Source organism: Papaver somniferum, chromosome 3, assembly GCF_003573695.1.
Source record: "Papaver somniferum cultivar HN1 chromosome 3, ASM357369v1, whole genome shotgun sequence".
Taxonomy (NCBI): domain Eukaryota; kingdom Viridiplantae; phylum Streptophyta; class Magnoliopsida; order Ranunculales; family Papaveraceae; genus Papaver; species Papaver somniferum.
Window position 1 is genome coordinate 41,362,376 of NC_039360.1, and position 9,514 is coordinate 41,371,889.

At 36.1% G+C, this 9,514-nt stretch overlaps 1 protein-coding gene and 1 non-coding gene across 2 annotated transcripts; one reads left to right on the forward strand and one right to left on the reverse strand.

The window, feature by feature from the left end:
• Positions 1-2,467: 2,467 nt before the first annotated feature.
• TRNAN-GUU lies at positions 2,468-2,541 on the forward strand. The gene has a single exon. It is a non-coding gene; the product is annotated as a tRNA-Asn (tRNA).
• Positions 2,542-6,474: 3,933 nt separating this feature from the next.
• LOC113359347 lies at positions 6,475-9,282 on the reverse strand. Its single transcript, XM_026602999.1, has 2 exons — positions 8,829-9,282; positions 6,475-7,085 (listed from the first exon to the last, which is right to left on the reverse strand). Exons 1-2 carry the CDS (start codon positions 9,280-9,282, stop codon positions 6,475-6,477), a joined length of 1,065 nt encoding a protein of 354 aa, XP_026458784.1.
• Positions 9,283-9,514: the final 232 nt, after the last annotated feature.

The window sequence follows — 9,514 nt, forward strand, 5'->3', positions numbered from 1 at the left end:
CATTAATTTTGACAAATCTTCAGTTTTCTATTACAACAATTTGGAAGCTGGCAGAACAACAATGGTAAAAACATTCCTCAATGCAGTGCCTATGTATCAAATGAGTTCTTTCCAGATGCCTAAGAAGCTTCTTAAAAAACTAGATTAAATTCAAAGGAAATTCTGGTGGGGTTACAAGTCCAATAGAGGTTTGAATTTAACTTCATGGCAGAATATGTGCATTTCCAAAGATTTAGGGGGTCTTGCATTTAGAGATTTAGAAAATCTTAATCATGCTCTTCTCACGAAACTGGCATGAAGAATATCTCAACAATCAGATCACCTACTAACTAAACTTCTAAAGGCTAAGTACTTCAAGAATAAGGATTTTTTACATATCACAGATGAAAGGAAAAATTCTTCATGGACATGGAAAGGGATAGAGCTGGGTTTAACAATACTTCAATACAATTATTGTATGGAGGTTAATAATGGTAAAGGAACTAGAATTTGGGTGGACAGGTGGATTATTGGTTTAGATTCTAAAGCTGAACCTTTGCCTCCTAAACATATTCAATTTGTCTTTGTAAGTGAACTGATTATCTCAGAATCCAACAGCTGGAATTTGCCTCTTATAAATACTTTATTCACCCTAGAAAATGTTGACAAAATAAAACAGATGGAAGTTTCTTCTCAAGAGGATGATGTGATTATGTGGATCCCATCAAGAGATGGTAAGTTTTCAGTGAAGATTGCTTATAATAAGCTAATGGAAACTAAAGTTCAACAACATGCTGCTTTAAATGTTGTTCCAAAAGAAGTTTGGAAGTCACTTTGGAAGATGAAGCTTCCACATCGTGTAAAACTATTCACTTGGAAGTGTTTAAAAGGAATTGTGCCCACAAGACTCAGATTATCTCAAGCAATGCAGTATATTGAAACCCATTGTGAGATTTGTAAACATGATGATGAATCTCTGTATCTCCTGCTAATCAGTTGCAATCATGTGAAAGCTGTCTGGAGATCTCTCAATATCAACATCGATGAAATAATCAATAACTGTCAGACTGTTAGAGACTGGATCATCTCTTGGTTTCAAGGAGTTCAAAATGCGGATGCAGGTAAAAGGAATAATTGGAGAGAGCTATTGCTGGCGGGATGCTGGATAATTTGGAAAGAACAATGTGATCGTGTATTCCAGGATAAAACAATACATCCTCTAACTACTTCTTCTATAATTTAGTATCAGCTACTGAGCTTCAATAACTCTGTGCAGGATAGACCTATTGATATTACTTCTCCAGTCTCTCTATATTCAACACATGATAAGCATGCACTTGATAATCTACAAAATGGTCATTCTGTAGATAAGCATGCACTTTATAATATGCAAAATGGTCATTTCTGTAGATAATAAAGTTTTTAAAATTCATGTTGATGTATCCATTGATATCAATACTAATGAGTGTGGTACTGGCATTGTTTTATACAATACTGCAGGTGAATGCACAGGCTTTGAAGGAACCTATGCAAATGGAATAATTGATGCTGAGACTGCAGAATGCCTGGCAATGCTGGAGGGATTAACATGGGCCAAAGCTATAAAACTAGATAGGATATACCTTCTTGCTGATGCTGAAGTGGTTTTCAACTCTATCAAGAATAAATTATCTCTTGTTAGATGGGAGAATAGAAAACTCTTAAGAGAAATAAAACTTCTTCTAGAGTCTTTTACTTTTGTTAATGTCAGTTATGTTAGTAGGAATTTTAATCAGTTAGCAGATTCCGTTTCAAAGAAAATTAGGAAGGATAAGTTATCAATTGAAGAGTTCAGTATTGACATTAGGCATACTAAAACTTTAATAAATAACTTTGTTGATACTGGTTAATTTTTTCTCGATAAAATTCCTTAGTTATCTAAAAAAAAAGAAAAGGTTAAGTCATGTGAGTTTAGTGTGTCATCTAACGTCCAATGGGCTAATTAAAATTTTGACACGGGCTATTTTATTTTTTATTTTTTTTTCTTTCTTTTTTGTGTGTGTGGGGGTGGGGGTAGGGTTCAGCCTAGGTATGCTATCCCACTTTCGTCACTGCTGCATAAGCGTCAGTAATCAGTTCAAAAAACAAAATTATCTCGCTAGTACTTGACTGCAAGTGCTTTGAAGTTGAAATCATTCAAGTTACAAATTTTCAATTCGCATTGTCCTCAAACTCATAAAAGCATTTAATGTTGAGATGGGGAGTGGGGGCATAATTGTCCCACCACTGCAAGCTTCAAAGCCTAGTATTCCCCTCTATGCGTAGTTTGCTTCCCATGCCTACGATCGTAGCTCCTCGTTTATCATAACACAAGCCATTTGGAAAAAATTACATCATCGGAAATGGTAAACTGATAATTGGATGGCGCTGCCGCTGCTAGAATGCAAATTCCAGGGGTGTTTTGATCCTCAGGTACGAGAATAAGAAAGATCCAAAACTCGGACAAAATGCTGGAATAGCTCAGCTGGTTAGAGCGTGTGGCTGTTAACCACAAGGTCACAGGTTCAATCCCTGTTTCTAGCGTCATTTTTTGGTCCCTCTTTCTAGATTTTTTTTTGCAAAACTTGAGAAAAAGAGATGGCCAAACCTTCCACAGGAGATGCAGCTATAAATTCTTACAAGATTGCCCGTGAAAACTAAATTATATCATCGAGTTTAGCTTTTGGTAGCTACCTCAAAATCCTCCTACTCTCTTTAGTGGAACCATGCGACATTATGAAGTAGGGTTAATAATCCTATATATGGCAGATGTTTCAGCCATGTAGAATTGAAAATGCAGTAAGACATAGTGTAAGTGTAGTTCTAACTCACAGGCTTTACCTTGTGCAAATGCAGATCCAAACTGCATGCAATAAGAGATCCTAATTTTTTTTAAGCAAGCTAGCAATTTTAGTCGGAGTCATTTTTTTCTAAGAGGTGTTTGAAGTTTTGTGCATATTTTAACTGATCCAGTAAGTGTACAAAAAATTTCAGACATGGTTGAGTCTTGTAGTTAGCAGCTAGTAATAGTAAATTGATTCATCCATTGCACTATAATTATTTCTAGCTGGTTATATGTATTCATAAGTTCATTTTACTGTCAGCTAATAAGCAATATCTCTGGGATATAGTAATTGCATATGATGGAATTGTCAGATACCTTTACAAAATTGTTTTCTGAAGCTCTAGGTTTGCAACAAGACCACTTGAGAACATGGAATGCAGCGAATGTTTATCATTGAACAGTCATTATTATCCGCCAAGTCCAGGTAAAAGCAAGCAGTCAGACCCAATATTTCTTCTTCAAGATAATATTATCAAAATAGTATGGCTATTTACTTCAGAAGCACATATGAAAACGAAACATTCATATCAAACCACTCATTTGTTTCATGCAGCTTATTAGCAATGCCAAGTTTAAAAGTGTACCTGCCAATCATGTCGGACCAAGAGTATCAGTGGCATGCTTTGTCAGATCAAGTATGAGAAAATCCATGAAGCTTTAAGGTGAAATAGTGCACATAAACAACTTTGCAATGGGTTATAGCTAATTTAGTCAATATATCAAGAGAGACATAGTAAAAATTTGTCAGAGAAACAAATTTTTACCATTGCCATGAAAAATCCAAGGGATGACCACCACTCTTGCACTACTAGATAAATCTAAGAGATGAGTAGACATGCATTAGCAATGACAAATATATCACGGTCCCAAAAAAAAATCGTACCCAAATCAAACAAAAGAAAGGTCCAAAAAATAAATAAATCCTATCCAAATCAAACAAAAGAACTACAAATTCGGAAAACATTAATCTCTTATTATACTAGAACTCTGCCTCATCCATCGGAACCAATTATCTTCGCCTCATTTTCTCCGATAGTTTTCAAGGGAATTAAAGTGTTCACATGCAGGATTCCGGAAAATTCGGAATCTGTTTTCTTGAAGTGTTCAATCTTTAACTTCCCATGAGCTTCATTTTCCGGGTTATACACTCGGAGAGTCGGAGAGATGTCCCATTCAAATAGAGAACCTCACCCTTATTAGTGAGAGCAAATGGCAGACTATACTGTGGCATCCATAGCCAGAAAACTTTACTCCATTTTGGAGATTGCTGCTCTTCAGTAATCTTCTTGAAAGACCATAACGTAGTGTGTATGGTATCATACTGAAAGTATGACAACCAGCCTCCTAATACAGCTAGTCTAAAGTTTACTGTTTTGCTGGGAGTTTGTGTGAGAAACTTGAATTCTTCATCAACCAAACTAAACGCCCATATCTTGCCTTTTTTATCAAGCCAATGATAAAAGTACGCCAGGATGATCCCTGAAAGAATGTGTAATTCTTCCTTCGTCTCTCCAACCAGCACCGCTACCCAAAATGTAAACTTGTACGAGCGCATCACATTCATCATCTTTCATTTCATAGTAGATTATTCTGACAACCTTATAATCTTTCGTATTCGTCCAGCCGAATCCATAACAAACCTGTTTATTTTTGCCACATCTTGGCAAATTGACATACTCTCGGATCGCGGACATATGCATCATTTTCTTTAGACAAACAAACTAAACCATCACATGAGCTAATTAGTTCATCAGCACTAGAAATATTAAGGTATGTTAACATCTTTGGATCTGTTATACTACTCTTATTGTTATTGTTTCCACGGTACTCTGCATAAGCCATATCATAATCATCATCATTAGGCTCATCATCGTAATTTTCATCATCCCCATGACACTCTACAGCGTAAAATAAGATTCCCATGTCACTGGCACCATTACTATTCTTCAACCGAGGAAAGTATTTATAATCATGAAAATGAAGAAATTGAAGCAATTGAGAATGTAAATGTTTTTCGACAAATTCAGGCCTCCTAAAGACCTTTAACCAGGTTTTGCATACCACTTTGCTATGAAAAACTCCCTCAGACGGTAACGGTACTCTAGATATGATGTCTAATAATATTTCTTCAGGTATAACCCTTTTCACCAACTTATTTCTACCAGATTCATCAATCGAACTAAGATAAAAATCCATACCTTATGATCTTTCGATTCTCTGATCTTGCGTATGTTATTAGGAGATGTTGGAGAGGAGAAGCAGGATACGGAGATTTGTTGTGTTTATTTTTCGGTAGTATTTTTTTCTTCTGAATCAACTAGGGTTTCACAGTTAGGGTTTCACATACGGAGATAAAATTCAGATAATTGTCATATATCTAAAGAGTTTGGGTCAACAAAACGGGTACAACGGCAATTTTTCAAGTAAAATTCGGGTTCCGAAAAAGAATTTAGGCCATGTGACTATGTAATTAGAATTAGTTGCGTTATGCATGGCATTTAATTAGAAGTCAATGATTCATGGCATATCTCCCGAGGAACTTGGCTTTGTGGAAATGGAAGACAACATCCTCCATCCCGTGAATCACCTAGGAAAAGAATTCATGCAAGAACTAAAACGCATGTCCACCGTATTTGAGGGCCATGACATTGCCACCACCTCAGAAGCAGAAAGAAAAACACCAACGGATCGGTTTATAAGGTCAGTCTCATTAGCGTCATACCACTTCAAACACCAGTTCTTCCTCTTCTTGCAGGTTGCAGCCAATTCCATCCAAAACTACCGGATTACGATGATAGAAGCCAAATTTCTAGCTATCAAGAGAGACCATTCAAGAAGTAGTACCAGTTCTTCCTCTTGATTTTTGGAAATACGAGGCTTTCCTCATGTTTGTGGTGTTGTAAGCTGCTATCTTTCTTTTCCCTTATTCTTTTCTTGGGAGTTGTATCCTTTTGAATCCCCCTATATCCTATGTGCTCTCTAATTTCATTATCTATTAAAAAAACTCGTTATATGATCCAAAAAGTATAGACTCACCTGTATATTCCAGAAATTTAGTTTGGGTACGTTAGAGTAGGCCAGTAACCAGGTAGATTTTGTTCAAAGCCTGACATGCAGGAGAAAATGTCAGGCCACCTGCTGGCAGATTTTTGTATACTAGGCAATCTTGAGCCATAGGGCATATTAGATTATAAATAGCAGATAACAGTGAAGACTCTCTAGCATTGAAATAAATAACATATTTCAAAATAATTCTGCCCATTCTAAAAAATACTAAATAATCAGTTGTATACATTATTATTGATTAATATTATTATTAGCTATAACAGATTTTTTTTTCCCCGAAGGAAACAGGTATTTTAATGTATTAATCCTCAAATAAATTGAGGCGCTGCATAATACAATAGGGTGGTTCTTCCAAACACCACCACCTGTTTACATTGTTAGAAATTGCATATTGAACTAAGTCATGAGCAATTGAGTTTGCTGTCTGGGAACAGATGTAAAGTTTATGTCACTAAATTCCTTGACGCGGTCGTGGATAGAAATCACAGTTGAGCGGATACTCCACGGAATATCATTTATGCTCCCTGTTATGGCTTTAGGAATCTCCTCAACATCTCCTTCCACTATTATCTTTGAAACTTGGATTCTTTTCGCCAATTGTAAACCAAGGCCATAAGCTTTAGCTCTGCCACCATAGAAGAGAAAGAACTAAAGCAGAAAGCACCACAACCAAGATAGGTACCATTTGAATCTCTAGCTATGGCTGCAGATGCACCTCGACCATTATTGTACGCTGCATCAACGTTAACCTTGACCGTAAACTGAGGAGGAGTTACCCATTGAGCAAATTCTTGATGGCTGATATTAATCCCTGAGCTAAAATTCAATGCATGATGAAGATCGAAAAGCTTGAAATCTTTCAGTGCCTTCTCAATACAAAGTGATATCGAGGGTTGAGTATTACTAAAAATTCTATCGTTCCTCATTTCCCGTACATTCCACAGGATACAAGCTGCCAAGTTAAGAGTTATACCTTGATCCTCCTTTTCTAGCCAAAACTGGATCACACCCATTGGAGAAGTATTATCTGGAATGTCGATTGTTAAAGGACTTCGCTGAAGGACTTCTTTTGAGAAAGGACAGACAAATAATAAGTGGTGAATTGATTCCTCTTCGCAATTGCAGAATGGGCATAAGTTCTGAATCTGATTATTGAATCTTGACAGATTACTATAAACTGGCAGGCCATTATGAAGTATGTTCCAAAAAAACATATGTATTTTTGGTTGAATTTTCATCTTTTTCCAAAAAATCTTCCAGGGAAAATAAGAGACTGTTGAACTTGAACCCACTGAATCTGCCAATAGTTTGTAACAAGATTTCGCCGTGAAGTTCCCTTTCTTAGTTTTTAACCACACTAGTTTATCATCCACATTCTCATCTTGAGGGATATATATGTTTCAGATTGCCTGAACTTGGATATCCGGAAATATTTGAGTTAATAACTCCACGTTCCAGCTTCTCTCCCCTTGAATAAACAGATCAGATACAAATTCCACCTGAATTTCTGACTCTGGTAATCTTATTGGTCGAAATCCCGGCATATTAGGGATCCATGGATCTTTCCATATTCTGATAGAGTTTCATGTGCCCATAAACCAACAACAGTTGTTGAGAAATAACTCTCTAACTGACAGCATGTCTTTCCAAGTTTTAGAATCTCCATTTTTAGGTTCGCAGTCCCAGAACGATAAACCTCTCAGATATTTTGCTTCATATAATTTCACCCAAACCGCATCTGGAAAAGTTAAAAACCTTCATACGAGTTTTGCTACCAATGAAACATTGACCTGCTCCATATTCCTTGATCCTAACCCTCCATCCTCTTTTGCTTTTGCCATTTTCTCCCATTTGATGAAGTGACACTTTCTTGTACTCGTGTCATGTCCCCACCAGAAAGATCTTTGAATCTTTGTAATCTGGTTTGTAACACCTTTGGGAAGCTTGTTGATTCCCATTGAGTAGATAGGAATGGCATATAACAAATTTTTTTATAACAGCGTTCTGCCAGCTGAATTAAGAAGAATGCTCTATATCCAGTAAGCTTGGTTCCAAACTTATTCATTAATGGTTCGTGTGTTTCCATGCTGTAGTCAGACTTCATAAAATAAGAGCACAAATATTTTTCATTTAGTGCCATTTCTCTAACACCAAACTTCTGAATGGTTCTCCCTTTATTAAAATCTGAGCATCCTTTGTTAAAATGGATAGACGACTTGGAGAAGTTAATTATCTGGCCAGAAAAAGAGGAGTAATCATCTAAAATACATTTCAACTGAAGAACATTTACTTCTGAATTATTTCCAAAGAAAAGTAGATCATCCGCAAACATGAGATGACTGATTGATGGAGCATACACATTTACTTGGTAGCCACTGTAGAGATTCAGATTTTCATATCTAGCCATAAGGAGAGATAAACCTTGCGAGCATATAATAAATAAAGAGGGAGATAAGGGACACCCCTGCCTTAATCCTCTTCCACTTTTGAAGTTACCATAATGATCTCCATTAATAAGTATAAAAAAAGATGAAGTACAGACACAATTCATTATTAATTGATGTGAATGATCATGAATTCCCATCTGATGCAACATGAATCCCACGAAAGACCAAGAAACTCTATCATATGCTTTTGACATGTCTAGTTTGAGAGCAAAATAGCCTTGCTTCGATTTTGACTTATGCAGAATGAAAAATCTCCTTAGCAATGACAATATTGTCAGTAATCTTCCTATGTTTCACAAATGCATTTTGAGACCATGAAATGAATTTCTCCAAATATGGAATTAGTCTTAAGGCAATTATTTTTGCAACAAATTTAAACAAGACATTACATAAAGAGATTGGTCAAAATTCAATTGCTGAGATCGGATGTTTCACTTTTGGAATAAAACTAATAAATGTGTGATTCAAATTACTTGGTAGTTCTCTTGAAGTGAAAGTCTCTTGAATGAATTTAACAGTATCATCTCCAACAACAGACCAACTTTTCTTGTAGAATATCACCGGAAATCCATCAGGTCCTGGTGAACCAAATGGATTCATGTTTTTGACCACCTTCCAGATAGTATCCGCTGAAGGAAAAGATGTAATGGAAAGATAATCAGCTGCATCTAACGAGAAAGATGATTGTTGAAAATCTGTAGGGAGTTGAACAGTCACATCCTCTTGAAACAAGTTTTTGAAGAAAGAGATCATTTCATATGCAATTTCCATTGGATTGGTGAGCCATTGACCCGTATTTGTTTGTAGACTTGAGATGTTATTTTTCCTTCTTCGTTGCTGGACAGATAAGTGAAACTGTTTAGTATTCTGATCTCCAGTTTTCAGCCATATTTGCTTCATCCTTTGCTCCCAATAAGTTTCTTCCATGATAATGTAATAATTGAGTTGATCTGAGATTAATTTCTCTTGCTGAAGGGTAGCTACCGTTGGCTTTAATTCTTGAAGGTGAAGTAATTTTTTTTTTTAGTTTGCTGATCTTATTTTTAATGCAACCAATCTTTTCTTTACTCCAGCATTTAAGGAACGTACCAAGAGAATATATCTTACCCATTAAATCACCTGAGATATTAATATTCCAGCTTTCTAGAACAACCTTAAG